Source organism: Pelobates fuscus, chromosome 4, assembly GCF_036172605.1.
Source record: "Pelobates fuscus isolate aPelFus1 chromosome 4, aPelFus1.pri, whole genome shotgun sequence".
Classification (NCBI taxonomy): Eukaryota; Metazoa; Chordata; class Amphibia; order Anura; family Pelobatidae; genus Pelobates; species Pelobates fuscus.
In genome coordinates, this window is record NC_086320.1 from 91747152 (window position 1) to 91765941 (window position 18790).

At 40.5% G+C, this 18790-nt stretch overlaps 2 protein-coding genes across 4 annotated transcripts in view; one reads left to right on the forward strand and one right to left on the reverse strand.

Moving 5' to 3' along the window:
* TGS1 (trimethylguanosine synthase 1) overlaps positions 1 to 15697 on the reverse strand; it is a 53738-nt gene extending 38041 nt beyond the window's left edge. Inside the window, exons 1-9 of one of the 2 annotated variants that reach the window (XM_063451384.1) lie at positions 15672 to 15697; positions 13749 to 13856; positions 11520 to 11584; positions 10546 to 10712; positions 8800 to 9619; positions 7604 to 7718; positions 5888 to 5974; positions 2124 to 2295; positions 387 to 714 (exon numbers count right to left, since the gene is read on the reverse strand). In XM_063451384.1, the coding sequence (XP_063307454.1) occupies positions 387 to 714; positions 2124 to 2295; positions 5888 to 5974; positions 7604 to 7718; positions 8800 to 9619; positions 10546 to 10712; positions 11520 to 11584; positions 13749 to 13852 (1858 nt within the window). In that variant the 5' untranslated portion in view covers positions 13853 to 13856; positions 15672 to 15697. The remainder of the gene's footprint in view (positions 1 to 386; positions 715 to 2123; positions 2296 to 5887; positions 5975 to 7603; positions 7719 to 8799; positions 9620 to 10545; positions 10713 to 11519; positions 11585 to 13748; positions 13857 to 15671) is intronic. The other variant, XM_063451385.1, reaches the window with a different exon arrangement.
* Positions 15698 to 16315: 618 nt separating this feature from the next.
* The window catches only part of TMEM68 (transmembrane protein 68), a 29498-nt gene continuing 27023 nt past the window's right edge, over positions 16316 to 18790 (forward strand). The window contains exon 1 of one of the 2 annotated variants that reach the window (XM_063451388.1): positions 16316 to 16477. The gene's annotated coding sequence lies outside the window, so the exon portion shown is untranslated. Of the gene's footprint in view, positions 16478 to 17786; positions 17910 to 18790 lie in introns of those variants that run through there. The other variant, XM_063451389.1, reaches the window with a different exon arrangement.

Genomic DNA, 18790 nt, shown 5'->3' on the forward strand with positions numbered 1-18790 from the left:
TATCAAAGTTGCACATTGCTGCTATTGATGAGTGTATTGTGAAACATGATTAGAAGATGAGTGATAGCATACAAAAACTACCAACAAAACAGATGTGGTTTTGAAGGTAGTGTAAGGAGATTACATACTCTAAAAGTCAACAGCTTGATTACAAGACAAATTGAGCAGAAAATAATCCTAAGAGAAAACGCTAAATGCAATGCAGGATAAAAAAAACAAACAAAAAATACAACTGTTAAAATATTTGTCATATCGCAAAAGTGTCAAAAGCACGTGAAAAAGACTGGCAAGGCATCTTTAAAGTTGTAGTTCTATAATAGCGGGACGATTACCTTTTTGCCCTTACTGTATAAGGGGACCAGTCAAACAACATACACTCTACTAACGTGTTTTCACAATGTCTGCTTCAGCCTGTAAATAGTCAGGAATATCCAATGTGACCAGCTGTCTTGAGGTGCTTTGTTCAGCATCAGTAGATTGTTGTGCATCACTGTCTGCATCCAGTGTAGACCAGATGTTGTTGGGGAGATTTTTGCAATTTCCAACAGAATTCTGAATGTTGGTCTCATGTGAAAGAGAAGGTTCTTTTATATCAGAGTCATTCTGTCCCTCCGAATCCGAGGTACTGGATGAAGCGGAAACGTTCTGAACAGAAACAGTCTCATCTGATGTGCCCTGCACATGCTCATTCAACCCTTCCAGGAATCCTTTAACCTAAAAACAAAATCCATAAAATAGTGTAACTTGGAAGCATAAGGGCTATGCAGATACACCTAACATATTAATTAATATTTAAATTTGTTGGCAACACATGCAGAGTCAAACATCCTGTATTCTGTAATTAAGATGTTAGGATATAAAGAGCCAGCGCTGAGGGACCTCAGCGCTGGAATAAGGTGAGTGAGAAAAGTTTTTTTTGTAACACTTTTACTGCCTGTGAAGAGGGGGTGTTGTGCATCACTGTGTGGGGATATGGGGGTGCAGAGGGAGACTATGGTATTAAGAATACATATTTTTTTTACTAGTATATAATTAATAGTAAGTATAACTTTTTCTCATAGTGACTGATCTACACAATGTGTGGCTATAGGGAATACTAAATGAACAGCCGTCTCCTCAACATAATTTTTTTTTTATATAATAATCCTTTTGTCAAGATTTGAAAGGAAATGGATTTTTTTTAAATGAAGTATATTTAAAAATGCTAGAAGGTCAACCCTTGTATATGACTGGATATTTTAGTCATATACATGCAGCTTGGTTCAGATGGTGTTTGAAACCTAACAGTCTTTATGATATGTCCTGCTTCACTCCCTTCACAGAAACAAGGAAGATCACTGTCGGTTTTCAAACACTGCCTGACTCAAGGTGTATGTATATCGCTGAATGATCCGGTCATACACTAAAGATTTAGATGAGATTTTCTCTCTCGCTCTCTCTCTCTCTTTTTTTTTTTACCATATGCTTCATTCAAACAAATCTATTTCCTTTAAAACTTGATGAAGGGATTATTATATTAAATAATAGTTTTGAGACGACAGCTGTCCTTTAAAAAAATATTTTTCTCTGAGCTAAATTTACCCACAATCCACCAGTCATAGAATCCCAAAGAAAGGCAAACTGCACATCATAGAAATTGGAGAGTAAAATGAATATTGAGACCAAACACTACTGAAAATTACAGAGCCTCAATAATATCATGTTTACCCAAACATTGCCGGTATCTAGTTTTTATATACATTACCAGCAAAGAGCTCTCTGTATATTTGTTTTAGGAAACGTATAAAAGATCAGGCGACACGTGGGCTCTACTGCTCCATGTAAACTTTTTTCCCCCCCTTTTCTATGGGTGACAATTCCGCTTTACAGAAACTCCTCACCACGCAACCTCAAATTAATGAATTAGCCATCACTTACCAAAATGTATTTACACACACCAAACTTATATACAAGATTAGTAGGATTTGATGGGATGGTCATTGGATACCATTGCATGCTACACAATTAACACATGTGAATTGGCAACGGTTAGCGGACATAGGAGTTCTTTGGATGAAGCCACGGAGAGAGAAAAACGAGAAAAGAAAAAATAAATCCTATTTTAAAAGCCGCTCACATATTACCTTATTTAAAGTTTTACTTTTTGGTGGCTTTGATTCGGACTCTTCATGAAAAAAGATGTGCTTGTTCTTGACTTTCACCGGTCTGTGCATGTCTAGGAACTGGGATCTGTGTTTGACGCCTCTGTCCAAATAGTGGAGAGTGCGATGACTGAAGTGAGAAATCGTTCCATACCTGTCAAGTAAAATGAGTGCATGTAAGGTATTCCTTCAACAAATGTTAACAGTACAATATTGACAATACACATTTAACCAATGCGGACAGATGTACATAATAATGTCAGCACCCATAAGGTCAATTGGATGTCTTAGGGTATGATACCAAGTTGTTGTTGTTTTTTTTTTTTTATTATTATTTTTTTTTATTTAATAGATCCAGCTTGCTGGCCTTGGGTGGTGGCACAGCTTGAATTTGGTAAAAATGTTAGCCTTCCCCAAAATTCTGCTGCACAGCCATAGGCGTGCGCACGGGGTGTGCCGGGTGTGCCTGGGCACACCCTAATCCCCGTGGCACGCCTATGTATTGAGTCCTGCAGGAACAGCGTTCCTGCAGTTTTATTTGAGCAGGAACGCTGTTCCTGCAGGCACTCAGCTCCCCCTTCCTCACCCTATGTTCCCCCTGTCATTGGGGGGGGGAGCAGGTGGTGAAGGACCCCCACCCCCCTGTCAAGCGCCGGTCTCCACTCAGCCGCGGCGAGGGAGCTGTGTGCTCTCTGCTTCCTCTCGCCGCGCGCTGTTTGCTGATGCTGGGAGCCGGAATATGACGTCATATTCCGGCTCCCAGCTACAGCAGACAGCCCACGCGGCGAGAGGAAGCAGAGAGCACACAGCTCCCTCGCCGCAGCTGAGTGGAGACCGGCGCTTGACCGACCCACTGGACCCCAGGGACAAGTCCACGCCAGCACTCCAGGTAGGGAGGCTGGGTGGACATTTTTTAATAAAAAAATAATAATTTGTATGTATGTGTCTGGGAGTGATTGTGTCTGTGAATGTATGTATGTGTGTGTGTGTCTGTGAGTGATTGTGTCTGTGAATGTATGTATGTGTGTGTGTGTCTGTGAGTGATTGTGTCTGTGAATGTATGTATGTGTGTGTGTGTCTGTGAGTGAGTGTGTCTGTGAATGTGTGTGTGTGTGTGTGTCTGTGAGTGATTGTGTCTGTGAATGTATTTATGTGTGTGTGTGTGTCTGTGAGTGATTGTGTCTGTGAATGTATGTATGTGTGTGTGTGTGTCTGTGAGTGATTGTGTCTGTGAATGTATGTATGTGTGTGTGTGTGTCTGTGAGTGATTGTGTCTGTGAATGTATGTATGTGTGTGTGTGTCTGTGTGTATATGTCTGTGAGTGAGTGTCTGTGAATGTGTGTCTGTGAGTGAGTGTGTCTTTGAATGTATGTATGTGTGTGTGTCTGTGAGTGAGTGTGTCTGTGAATGTATGTATGTGTGTCTGTAAATGTAGGTGTGTGTCTGAGAGTGTGTGTGTCTGAATGTGTGTGCACGCGTATATATGTGTGTCCACGCATATATATATATATATATATATATATATATATATACACACACACACACACACACATACACACACACACACACACACGTGTATATTATTTTTTTTGGGAGGTGGGAAAAGAGTTCCCACACTTTATTCCCCAGGACTTCACCGGAGATCTCCGGATCTCCCCTGTCGGCTCACGCAGAGTCGGCGCTATCTGAGTGCCCGCTCTGCTCTAAGCCTCCATGGGCTGGCGGGGAGATCAAAGATCTACCTCACCAGCCCACAGCAATATGGAGGGAGGCAGTAGAGGACCCGGGGAGCTCTAGACAGCAGCTCCGCCAGGTTCCTCTCACGAGATCTGAGCATTGCCACGGCAACACTCAGATCTCGCGAGAGTTAACTCTAGCCCCGCAGGCTAGAGTTCACTCTCCACTGGACCACCAGGGATGGCACATGGCAGCAAGGATCCCCCCTCCCTATATAAGGTAGGGAGGGGGGATATTTACTAATCTGCCTCCACCTCCACAATCCCTCCAAACATACAGCCCGCACGCTCACACACACAGTACACTAACCGCACCCTCACAAACACACAACACCCTCACACACAGCACACTAACAGCACCCTCACAAACACACACAAACAGCACCCTCACAAATACACGACACCCACACACATCACACAAACGGCACCATCACACGCACACATCACACAAACAGCACCCTCACACAGCACAGTAACAGGACCCTAACAAACACACACACAAACACCCTCACCCACATAGCACACTACCAGCACCCTCACACCACCCTCACACAGCAGTGTATGTGTGTGTGTATATGTGTGTATGTATGTATGTATATATATGTATATATATATATATATATAAATATATATTACATATATACACATGCGCCGTGTGTTTGTGCTTTAGGGTGCACACCCTAATGCAATAGCCTGCGCACGCCTATGTGCACAGCTGAAAATCCTACGCTGCCAGCGGGCAGATAGTGTCAGGATTGGGACAGGGATCCAACACGCAGAGTACAAACAGGACAGGATACGTATACCGGACCTTAGAATGGCCGGACTAACGTACAGAGAATATAGAGAATGGTCAGAGACAAGCCGAGGTCGGGGGAACGAGAGGACAGGTAAGCGAGGAACAAGCCGGGTCAAGGATAACAGAGGTAAACAGAGTAAGTCAAACAAGCCGGGTCGGAACCAAAGGGATAACAGAAAATACCAGAGCACTGTGTGACTAGGCAGGCTAGAACCACGACAGGGTACCCTGGCTCAGAGGGGTAGACACGCCTCCGACGAGTCCTGATTAGTCTCCAAACAATTGAGTGACAGGTCGTTCCGAATTGGCATCATGACGTCGACTTCCGGACGTCATGCTACAAAAGGAATTGACTCCCTCGCGGCCGGCGTTTATGTGACCGGGTGGACCGCGAGGAACATGGGAAACAGACCGTCCGGATGGATAGACGTCTAAGTCTCTACCTCTCCCAGAGGTAGAGACCTCAGGTACCCTGACAGATAGTTTGGAGTAGGTCTCAAACCCATGGCATGGGACCTTTTTTGTGACTGGGTAGCATTGGTTTATAGTTTAAGTGAGCACCCACAAGCCGCAGCATGACAGGTGGGGGCATATCTGCATGTCTGTTAGCTCTCTTCTGATCGGCATAGACTGATATGACTTACTGGATTGGGAAATACTGTTTTTAAATCTCTGATTTTAAAGAGATAAAGATTTTGCTAGCAATATTTTATATCATTAAAAGTTAACGTGTATTTGTCATGACAGGCACTCTTCAAGGTCCATTCAATATGCATTTGGATGGATCAGAATTAAACAGGACTAAAAGGTCAGAGAGCATAAAGTCTCTGTTTGCAAGGGCAAATTACAAAAACATGGAAATATTTTTTGGGTGTAAAATTCTGTGCTGTTGGCAGTGGCCAGCCTTGCCGTTTAAAGTTCAATAGGAATGCTCCATTTATAATGTGAATGGAACATATACTGCATGGAATGTTAATCTATGGTAAGGCAGACAAAAATCCGAATTTCATAAACTCACAAAGAAATTCTATGGTTTAGGAACAGTCAAAAATTATTTGAATGCAAACACAAGCATCACACATTTATAGTAAGTCAATTATGAGGGGGAGCAAGAGGACCGGTGTGGTGCATTATTAATGTGTCCAAAACTGGGAAGTAAAGCTTTCAAAGCTTGTAGATGGTCTTCACTCATTCCATACTGGAGTCTTACTTCTGTCCGGAGCCATGTTTTAGTCCCAGGATAGAAGATGCTTCCGCGAGCACGTCACATGGGTTCTCATCCGCATCCAGTTCATGACTAGAAAACAGATTCAGTTATTTTATTTGTGACATCAAATACCGCATAAAAATAGAACACATTACTCTATGCATAAAACAACCCATAGGGGAGTATATCAATATTTACATATATTTGTTACGGATTGTCACATTTTAAAGTTTGTGTACTCAGATGGACGATAGCTTAAACGTCAGTGGTATTGAAGAGGAAGCATACACATACATAGAGGAGAACCCTGGGAACAAGGAGCTTACAGAGGAACCACTCACCATGCTAGATTAACCTACATAATAAGGTATTCCTCACTGCCTCACCTAAAGATATGACTCTGCATACCTATACTAGGATGTCAAGGAGCCCCTATTTATGGCTTGCAATACAGTGAAGCTGAAATAAGGAATACATATAACAATGCTATTAAGAAACCTCCTTAATAGCATTTCTTGAATTTGTAACTGATAAAAGATCACAAGGAGATGGACTAGCTTAAAGGAACACTCCACTCAAATAAATTAAGAAAACAAAAATCGAAATATATATATATATAAAAAAATATTTACTAGAAATAAACTAATAAAAACAACTATTTTTTTATTTTGCTGTATAGTTTCACTGTGGACGTATCGTAAATGAAAAAAAAAAAAAATAGATTACAAAATCTGCAGTTCTTCTCATTGGTTGTGGTGTCTCATAATTGATTTGTAAAAGTGCTGATTTCTCTCCTCACACGTGAAAGTACTTCAGTGGTTGTAAAGTGGTCCTTAAAGCTAGATCTTGGACACAATTGCTTCCATGATACAATCTCTGCCTAAATACAGTGAGAATCTTAAGTGTTTGATGACATGATCCTACCAAAAGCTTTATGATTATTTTATATAATCTAAGGAATTGTGGGAAAGAGTTCCAGAATGGAGCGGATTGGAGATGTAGACTAACCCACTGATTCCTAAAGCAGTCCTAAAGGCACTTCTACCAATCCAGGATTTAGGGATTACCCAGTTGTGTTTTGCTATTTTTTCCCCTTTTCTAAAAACCACCTTTGACACAACTGGGTAATCCCTAAATTATGTGCTGGTAGGTGTGCCTTAATGACTGCTTTGGGACCATGGCTCTAACCTGAAGTTGGCCTCAGTCCAATCTAATACCACTAATCTCTCTACTGTCCAAAATAAATTAAAAGCTCCTGCATTCAAAACAATACCCTTTGAATCCTGTTTGCAAATCTAGTTAAAGTTGATGCATTGTTTCCAGAGGACTCATAGTGGAATATTTTACAAGAAAAAGTGTGCCTAATTTTAATTATGCTGTATTTCTTTAAACCCTTTCTAAGCCTCAATATATGAATGTGCAGTATATCCACTGTGCAGTAAAAAGGACATTTAACTTGTCAAAAACGCCTCTATACAAAATAGATTCACACCCAGAAGAAGTGTCATGTTAGCAGAACGAATTTTTTAGAACCAGATTTAGCATAGACAAGTAGAATTCACACTTTTTGCAGTACATACATTACATAGCGTTTATTTTTAGATGCATTTTTTTTTTATTTTAAATAAACAAATTCAGAATTAACATGTTGAATAAGAAAAAAAAAAAAAGAACTAAAGAAACATTTAGCACATTGAAAAATTGGGCTGGTAATGTTACCTCCTCTTAACCTTTGCTTGTTTGCATTCAGGAGGCTCATCCTCATCTTCACTTTGGTCCTGAAGAATGATTGAGTGGCCACTTTGTAGGACTGAGTGTGAAGAGTGCCCTGATGCTGAAAGAAAAGAGATGCATAGAGTGTAGCTATTTCCCCCACTGAGTAAGAACATCTAAAGCCTATTTACAACAGGTTTTTTGTGCTACTGATCATGTTCCACTTACAACAAACTCATGATTATCTGTATTGTCACAATGTCCTTTAAATACCATAATCTACCTGCATTAAATACCATATTGTGTCCAACTTATTTAGTGATCGGTAAATAAGCAGGTCATTGCAAGTTGGTGTAGGATCCACACAGTAAAGACTGTAATGACCTAATAGAGTATAATTTATTTATTTAAGAGAGTTAATCCATAGCACCAAAACCACTTCAACAATTTGAAGGCGTCATACTGCCTGGAGTCTGTATGTGCAGCATTTTGCTAAGAAACATTGCACATACAGAGTTGAACGTCTTTGCTACCAGAGGTGTAACACCACTTCCAACAGTGTCCTAAGCCAGTCCGGTACAAGAGTTCTGTACTGGCTAATGTCAATTCTGTACATATTTCTATGTACAGAGCTGCATTCATTGGCTTAGAGTGATCAGCTGATGCTCTAAGGCAAAGAATGGCCCGTGGGAGCAGCAAGTCACCGACCATAGAAGACCCTGGGAGCCCTAGATAAGAGGGCACATCGTTTTGACCGATTTGCAGGAAACAAGACCAGAGTTCTTTTTACAGCAAAACCATTACAGTTGGCTGCAGTAGTTATGAGATTTGGAGTAACCATTTGTATTAAAATATTATTAGTATTGCATTTTAAATATTGCGTTTTAAGGTAACCTTTACACTGCATAAAAATAATGATTCATTTTGTGAAGCTTTTCTTTTCTCTTTAAACGTGAACTCAGAAGCTGTGCTAATTGAAAAGTGAACTATTCAGAAGAGGCTGATTCTCAAATAAATAATAAAGATTTGTAACACATAAGGGAATTATTTTCCCTATATCAAGAAAACAAAAGTCCAACAATGAATCACTGCAAGGCCATTTCTAAACAAATTTAATGAAAATCAGCTTCAAGGCCACTTCCTGCTTTATATTCCAAAATAATTGGCCATTAGTAAAATCAATCAGTGCTAATTTCACAGACCTGGCTGGCTGGTCTCGGAGTGTCGAGATGATATATCCTTTTTCCCAGCTTCTACATCTCCCGGCTCCTTCTGGTCAGGATCACAAGGACACTGTGCTTCATTGCTCTTTGGGTTTTGAAACGGAGGGCACTCATAAATTTCACTTAGTCGAAAACCTTCTTGCTCCATTTCCTCCAAATTAAGATGAATGAGATTGATCCCATTTAGTAAATCTGTGCAATGATCACCAAACAATGAATCAGAAGCATCATCAATAGATGTCCCTGGGAGCATCTCAGGACAAACAGATAGGCCTGTATTATCTGAACTCAGTGGAGTTAAGTCTTGATCTGCAGACTCATCGGGTCCATCAAAGGTCCACCCTTGCTTTGCCCAATACTGAAACTGTTCAAAGTAGTGCCAATACGACTCATTGTAATGTTTGTTCCATTCTTCTTTGGTTTCTGGTGAGGTCCACGGCTCACAGCTACCATTCTCACCTGAAGTTGGCATTTCTGGATTCTTTTGCATCCAATCCTGCCATAATAAACTTTGTCCATATTGACTCCAATACTCTTCCCATTTTTCTGTTGAGTTTTGCTCAGTGGATAATGCAGTCATGGTAGACAGTTCTGCATCATTTGAATGATCACAGTCCAAAGGGTCTGTTTCTTCCTTTGTTGGCTGCATGGTACTTGTGGATAAATCTTCACTGGCATGCTTGATATCAAGGATTCTTTCTGCTGCAGTTTCTTCAATGCACTCGTTGAATTCTTTCTGACATCTAGTCTTTTCCTTCTTCTTTCGGATTCTCTGTTCATTCACAGTAGTTCTTGAGGGCTGTGAATGGAAATCATTGAAATAAATTATTAAATTACAGAACGCCAAGTGGTTTTGAACTGAGATAAAGCTTCCACCAAGCATCTATTAGAAAAATAATGGAAACATATTAGAGTTGTATATGTAAGCGCAACCATTTTATATCAATGTTCTTCTAACTGTATCAAATATTTATGTCTATGCACAATTTCCATTAGAACACAAAATTCCATTTGAAAAGTCTCAGGTTCAGTAGATTAAAATAATTCTGAAAGATGTTCACAAATATGTGACTACATGTATCACATGTAGTGCTGCCATACCTGCATAAGAGAAAACAGAAGAGCCAGGGATCTATATAACATTTCCTACCCTATATCATGCTGTGCAGAACCATGAAAATAGTGTAAACAGTGATGTGATAGTCAAAAATAGTCATGCTGGACTATAGCAGAGTTAGAGAATGTTTCCACATTAGCTATTTTTGCCCCCAATTTCCTTTCATATTAAATTTGTGAAAATTCAGAGTTCAGCAAATAGCCCAGTCAACGTCCAGAACTCTTGGCAATGGCATCAATCTTTTTAATTGAAGTTATTTTGTGTCAGGAAGAGTTGATTGGGCTACCACTTTATTCCCTTGGATAAGTAGATGTTTAAAACTAACAAAAAAAAAAAAACACACCTCTGAGTAAAGTAAATCAAAGTATATTATTTCAATATTTTTCAATTGTCTTTTTTGATAGAGATAGGGTGATTGAACTTTTATTGTTCATGCTGGGTGGGACACACTGGAGGAATTTCCAAGTGTGTGAGGAGGTCTAAACCAACTCCTTCTCCCCCTCCCCCCCCCCCCCCCCGCCCTCCCACCTGCTCTCACAGCAGTTTGTAAATTAAATGCATTCACTCACTACAAAAGATGTTAGAATTATATAAGAAAAGGATATTACCACAGAATGTTTCTCAAAGGACGAACCACCAAACTTTAAAGGAAGACCCATCTTAACCATGAGTTCTGCTTCAGAGTCTACATCACTTTCCTCAAAAACCATATCAGAGACACTGGATTCTGCCGGGACACCGGAGGAATCCTGGTCACCTTCTTCATCCTCGCCACCTTTTTAAAATAATAAAACACGCTTGGTCACCAAGAAAATCTAAAGACATAGAATAGTACACGCTAAAATTTCACTGTACTGCAATCAAAACTATTCACATGGAAGTAGATCTACTGCATAAATGAAAGATAATGTATATATATTTAGACATGTGATTTGAAAATGGCACAGAGATATTGTTAACGTATAGAATGTTTATATTTTAATAGCTCAGAATTTTGCTACTCAACCTTTTTATGAGATTCTTTAGATATATTAAAAAAAATGGTTTGGGTGCTTTTCAATTAGTTGTTGATCCAAGGAGAAATCTGATTGCCATTATGGTGTCAAGAAGGACCCTCCACCCATTGTGGCATATTTGGAAAAATAAACAAATATACAGCTTTCTACCTAGCTTACAATTTTTTAAATAAAATATGTCACATGAAATGATCAATAGATGCAGCATAAGAGTTCCGTAATATACTGATGCATTGCAAAAGACACAAATGCCTACAGAGAAGATATGGTGGGTTTTTTTCTCTCGTTTTAGATCTCCTGTAAATGATTTAAATTAACACTGCTAAGTCATGTGCTTCTGAATCATACGTGGCATAAGTTAAAAGACACTAGTGAACATGACATTTCTCTCCACATCTTCAGGTTTATTATATCAATGCTATCTTGATCCCCAACATCCACGTGACAGTGGATGGCTAAACTAAGGGCATTAAAATGCAATTCGCAGCTACACTGGGGGAACGTGAACAAGAAAGACTCCCGATAACAACAGAGAAAGAGATAGAAGACATAGCAAAACACTTTACCATTTTCATATTCTCTCCTGTCATAGTCAATTCCCTTTAATCCCAAGTAGTATAAACTCCGATCACTACAGGAAAATAAAATAATCAGTCAGATGGAAGGACAAGTAAGACAGTAGGTCCCTGCTCATAAAGACCAGTGCTGGATCATATAACCTTGGTGTTATTGGCCAATTGGCAGGGGGGGAAATAAATAAAATCTATAACCCTTTCACATACATTTGTGGTGACATTTGTAACAGTCCTTATAAAACAAAGATATAAAAAAAATATATATACAAAACTTGAACACTAGAATAAAATGTACAAGCTAAGCTATATAATAATAAAGTATTTAACCAGGAAAGGTATATTCAGATTACTCTGGTTTCCAAGTACGTCCTGGGGATGTTACCTTAGCCCAACATCCAGGGGTTGTTACTAGCACCCAATTTAATGGTACTCATTTTATCTACCTCGGAAGGATGAAGGGCTGAGTCAACCCTGCCGGGATTTGAACCTGCGACCCAAGGGCCAGGACAGATTCTGCTGATGCATTAGCCCACTGAGCTATTTATCCTAAAAGTACTCACTGACAGTTCTGCCATTTGTTGATAAAGAAGAAACACTTGTAAAGGTCACGCCTATGGAAAGGCAGGACTTCACAGTTTGTGGAATGATTATATTATTATTTGTGATCACAGAGATAAATTCAGTAATTAATTGCAAATGTGCTATAAAGCAACTATTTATCTTTTTTTAACTGGCATCATGATCTGTGAGCCAGGTAACACCCTCCTCCCACTGCCATTCGTGTAACAAGCACCTCCAGCTCTTGCCTAACACCCACAATCTGGTCACACAATAGGAATCACTAGCAAGAAGAGGGCGATGAACCTCATGACCCAGACAAACTGGCGTTGTTGTCAGAGCATTGGCATCAGAATAACTGTTCCTGCATGTGTTTGCCAGGGGAATAATGAATTCCACCTCTGTAACAAGAACTGACTGACAGATGAGGGAGTGACCAAAGTTTTCAACGATTTTTTTTCTTTTCTTTAAATCTAAACATTTGCAAGTATTTCTGGAAACATAATACATAGATGATTTGTCTTTAGAAAGTAACACTTTAAAAAGATTAGATATACACTATGTATAAAGTATGCACCATAACAAAACACCCCTAACCTTGCAAAGGATCCAATACAAGAAGTTCACCTGCCTGTCTGTCTGCATCGAGTTACTGATCACTGTAGTAGTTTTCAAAAACATTGCAACAGACATAACTCCCTGCTCAAGTACATCACTGGAGGCATCTAGGTTCACATGCCTGAATAGAGTGTGAGAATGCCATACAAGTTACCACTACTTTGAAATGGCTTCTTCAAAGACTTATATGTAACAGAAGGTCAAACAAGAGGTTATTGTGCCCGCAGTCCCCTGGCGCTGTCTTATCATCCAGTGTTAAACTGTCTTTGAATGGTTTAACAGATAAGTAGTGTCCCCAGAAATCCGTCACCTTTCCTCCAGTGCTAGGTAAATGCGACAGCACTAGCTCAAACAGTGAAGAGGCAGCAGTGATAGGCTGACTAACTCAGCTAATCACTTGCTGCCCACTGCAGGTTCAGTTTCAAAAATGTATTTAAAGTTCACACATGACTGGCTGCCAGTGTTAAGCTGAGAGCATTAGCTTACTCTCTCAGCCTATCACTGCTGCCCTTTTGCAACTTGAACTTTTGCAAATGATTCTGCATTAGCTGAGCACTGAAGGAGAGGCAAAATGACAGGCAACAGAAATGAAGTGGTCATGGTGCCAGGAGTGCCCCCATTGTAAGTAGTCAAACCATCTTACAACAGTATGACTTCTTACCTGGGGTCCGCTCTGAAGCCTACAGGAGAGCTGGAAGCTCCTGCTGAGGAGTTTCCATTAGGTCTCCTGATCAAAGCCCAGAAGTGCAATGTCAGCTCACTGTATGTTGACCTGTGTTGCTGAGCTTAGCTCAGAGCGGAGAGCTGCTGGCCAGCAGAGGAGACAGGGAGTGACACCTGGCAGATTTTAGGTAAGGGTTCTAAAACAGCTTGACTACTTATATTGGGGCGCTTCTGTCACCATAACCACTACAGTGTGTGTTATCTCGCTTAGAGTGCTCCTTTAATAAAATGTATGATTATAATATACACTGCATTGACTTCTCCAATTCTTTTAGTAAAATGGTCAGCTGAGTGAATAAAATGCAAACAGTAACTACTTACTTGAAAAATACCCTGGAGCAAAGACACATTATTTTATTATCTTCATTTAGGTCATCAAGGTAGAGGTAGATTTCAGCCACTTGGTTCCATCTGACATTCAACATTACTCTGAAGAGGTGTAAAGTTTGTTAAAACAACAATGAAACCAAGGTCAAAACAATGAGAATACATGGGTAATTGGGATGGGATGAGTGTGCAAGCTCTGTGCCTTGACAACAATGACGCTTTCAAATAAGCAGAGCTAAGCTAGAAGGTAGGTTCATGTATGAAGTGATCCTGAATTACCATACCAGGGACTGTTAACAAGAATGGCATGGCTAATAAAATAGACACATTTCCCTTTGTATTTCTAGATATTAAAGGGTTATTCAAACCAAGAGCAAACAAAATGTTTTAATAAAACTCTGTTTTTTTTTGGTTAGACTAACCCCTACTGACAAAGTCACATCCTCCCCAACAAAAGGTAACATCACTTACCCTAACTGTACAGATTTAACATTAGACAATCCAAAACTCTCCTGTGCTGGCTAATGACACTGCCGGGGGTGAAGTTACACCTCTGGCAGCACTGACTTACCTACATCTATGTATATGCAGAGTTTGTTTGATCAGCACCTGGTGTTCTGTCACATTTTTAGACCCGGTGAGAAAGCTGAACCGTACCAATTCCGGCAACGTGGAATCAGCCGTGGCTCTGCAGTTTCACGTGCTGTGCATGTGTGCAAGCACAATGCCCACCAGATTCAAAGGCACAGTACACCCAGTGCACCTGGTGGGATTGCTCTCTAAGTGCCCAGGCACAGTACTCGCAATATGAGTACCAATTAGATCCCCAGGAACAGTACCCACAGGTAGGAGTGCCCTCAGATCTCCAGGAAAAATCCCCCAGTAGGACCAAATTTACATTGAGGACTTTACTATAGCAACAAGGAAAGTTCAGACCAGCTCCAGCACAGGCTCTTGAAACATGGTTCATAAATCTCTCGGTACGTCACTTGCGGTGGTCATTGTGCTTGCAACCCTGAATTATAATTTTCCTGAACTATTCAGAAGGAGTGCTCGCGGGCATGGGCAGCATATTAAACTACTGATTCAGTTCCACTGGAGGTGACGCAACCCAGCTCACACTCTGTAGTTTAAAAAAAAGCTGATTTCACATGAAGAAGTTCAGCTTTCTGACAGGTCCAGAAAAATTATAAAACACCAGCTCCTGCAGCTCTGCAGAAGCCAGGTGCATATCACAGGCCATAGAGGTTTTCCTCATTACCACGAAAAAAGGTCAGGGTACTCCTGGCACCATAACAACTACAGTATGCATAGAGTACTCCTTTAACTAGCATCTCTCTGTATTCTAAACAGGAGAGAGCCAATGATTTGATCCCAAGTTGCTGCAGAACTACCACTCTCATGATGCAGCCTTGCAAGCCCTGTGGCTTTACTATAACGTACTAAATTATACTGAAGATCATGTCATATTTAGGAGCTACCCCACCTTGAATTAAATTGCTGGCCACTGAAACAAGAAACATTTTCATTACCCTTCTAGATGTACCCAATATTACATTACACACGTGAATTTTTTTTTTTATTATTATTTTAAGTTTGGAATAACAAACTTAATCAAGAAAACTTTTAACCTCTTAAGGACACATGACATGTGTGACGTCATGGTTCCCTTTTATTCCAGAAGTTTGGTTCTTAAGGGGTTAAACAGCCACGAGGCTAATTATATACGTACATATATCATTCAGCAGATTAGCATGCAATTCACTAGAGACATTTTCCCATGCCATAAACAGGACTGAGTATCAAAATAATTCAATGTGTTAGTGGCCAGTGTTTTAATACTTCAGCCAGTAGAGACATGGAGCACTCCCTATGTATATCTACCAAAAATTACATGAAATCTCTTCCACTCCTCACCTGGCTAGCTCCACACACAGTCTGCACGCAGCCAGTTTGCAGAACTACAACTCCCGGCAGGCTCTACTCTGTCATCTTTTTCTCTGTAAGCTATTGGTTGTGCAATGCACTGTGCTACCTGCGTCATCAGAAGGCGCACTCAGCCTGAGAAGGGGAGGGAGGGCTGAGTGTGGCTGACTGCAGGCTCAAAAAGGTCAATAAATTGTTCCTGCTTATTTCCTATGCAAAACACACAAAACATTTCTCTTGTAAACAAACAGGCCCCTATAATGTCCCTTACAGTCAATAAAAAAAACAAGCCCTAAGCCCATATAATTACCAATCTGCTCTTTTCACTATTCATTTTAGCATTTCTATTTCCCCGCTATAATGTGTATTAGCCTTCTCAGTCTTACAGAAATCACCCCATGGGACCTCAGAGGTTAATATATGATCCCTTTACATGCCAAATGTGAGACTGAAAGGAGTATTAGATTCAGGGAGAAAGGGTTAGTTCATTTTTCATGGACATGGATGATTTATGGACCTTTCAGGACTCACACAGCCTGAACAGAGGGGGGTGGAAACTACAACTCCCAGCATGCATTGCCAAATAAATAGGGAGGTGTATCTTTTATTGGATTAGTAGAAGCAGCTGCTCCTGTCACCCTGTGCATGGGCTCCTCGTGACATGGCCATTGATGAACACTTCCTTGTTATAAGCACACAGGGCAAGATACAGGAAATTGATTTGGAGAGCAGGGCATGCTGGGAGTACTCCTTTGTATGAGCACAGCTAGTAGTGGCACAAGCTGCAGCCTTGGCAGGTGAGCTTACATTATGTGGGAGGGAGCAGGGTGACTGGAGGCAGGGAAAGCAGAGGGCACACAAGCTGTCACATTCTATTATTGTTATTAGTATTAATGTGACAGCCCAGGGAGTGAAGGTCATAAGTAATCAGTACATGGACCTCTATTACTGTCCTCAAATACAATGTAACAGATTGTTAGTTGTGTAAAATAAATAGGAGTCACCTTTATAGAAGGATTCTGGCACCTCCATTCCACAGGGGAGAGATAATATTATTACTATTATTGATATCATGGATTTTGTCACTCTTCTCCCCAGGTGTGTTCTCATGAAAGGCTGTTTACAAAGAGGAAACTCTAAAGTCTAGCAGCAGGAAAATAAATCTTGTATAAGGGGATTTATAGTTCTTCTGCAGCTGATTATCTTCCTTTTTGAGACTCCTACTCTGAAGGGAGGCTTCAGACTGGATTTGCTGCCCATTATTACACTGATCCCACGTTAAAAAAAAATAATCAATAAACACATTTAAGAAAAGTTGCCTAAGGAACAAATCCCAAGGCTCTGTCCCTGCTCCCTTGGCTACGTCACTGTCCAGGAAGTGGCTTTCCAATAATTATTCTCCTTCCTGGTTAGTATGGAATATATAGCATACACAATTGTGTTCATTAACGTATGTGCATAAGTAGTTCAGCAGCCACGAGATTCTCATTTACTTGTAAAATTATTTCCAATTTTTTTTTTTTGCCAGATAGTTAATTAGTGTTATTTCGCATGCTGACAATAATATATAAGGCATGGCTATGAGGGATTTCACAGTAATATGAGGGGCGGCAATGAGGCAAGGCTTAAAATTCATTATCTTATGCTACTAGCCTCTGCTATAGTACACCCTCCAAGGGTGAATTTATTCTCTCCAGGGTTAATGTTTCGCTTGCCAATGGCATGTGGCAAGTGGAAATTTTGAGCCCTGCTATGAGGGATTAAGTGATAACGTGAGGGGAGGCTATGACATATTTTGCAGTAATGTACCTTGTAGGGTTAAACATGCCTCTAGTGGATGTTATGCTGACAGCCACTAGAGGCTCTTCCGCTGTAATGACAGACTAAAGCTCGGTCACATGATGTTGCAGCTCATAGGAAAGCATTCGATTCTTAAGAGACGTTTGTATTCCTAATGATGTGATAATATAGTGTTCCTTTAACTAGATCCCCCTTGTCTTTATTCATAAATGTGACAATTTTAAGAGAAATCTGCACTTTTATGACTTAATTTCATTGCTGAAAGCCAGAAGGGCTTCCTGCAGAAGTGAAAGCTTTCTATTGGGGATTGCTGTGATAACTTTTATCGGCGACAATTCCATCTGGGTAGGAAGGGGAGATTGTTGTCACTGACCGTCTCCCTAAAGTGTATCGGAATGTTGAGAACTGACTTACAACTGGGAAAAAAAGGTAAGTAATCTATTTGGGTTTGGTGGTGGGGTGCACCTGGTGTTGACAGGGTTAAAGTAACAATCCAAACATTCTAGATGCACTGTAGCTCTATTGGTTATGGTGCCAGGAGAGCTTTGGCACTCCTCAGTGTAAGTATCCAAAATTCTCTGAGCCAGCCCTGCATAGATACCTAGAATGAGACTGCAGATAATAACCATTTGGCCCATCTAGCCTGCCCAATTTTCGAAATAATTTTAAATAGTCCCTGGCCTTATCTTAAGTCTAGGATAACCTAATGCCTATCCCACGCATGTTTAAACTCCTTTACTGTGTTAACCTCTACCACTTCAGTTTGAAGGTCATGCGTCCACTACCCTCTCAGTAAAGTAATGCTTCCTGAAATCATTTTTAAACCTTTCCCCCTCTAATTTAAAACTGTCCTTTTGTTGTGGTAGTTTTTCTTTTTAAAAATAGTCTCTTCCTTTACTGTGTTGATTCTCTTTATGTATTTAAATGTTTCTATCATATCCCCCCCTATCTCGTTCAGTTCCTTTAACCTTTCCTGGTAAGTTTTATCCTGCAATCCATGAACCAGTTTAGTAGCCCTTCTCTGAACTCTCTCTAAGGTATTATTAATATCCTTCTGAAGATACAGTCTCCAGTACTGCGTACAATACTCCAAGTGAGGTCTCACCAGTGTTTTGTACAATGGCATTAGCACTTCCCTCTTTCTACTGCTAATACCTCTCCATATACAACCAAACATTCTGATAGCATTTCCTGCTCCTCTATTACATTGTATGCCTACCTTTTAAGTCATCCATAGGTGTGCGCACGGGGTTTGCCTGGGCACACCCTAATCCCCGCGGCATGCCTATGGAGTGAGACCAGCAGGGGAG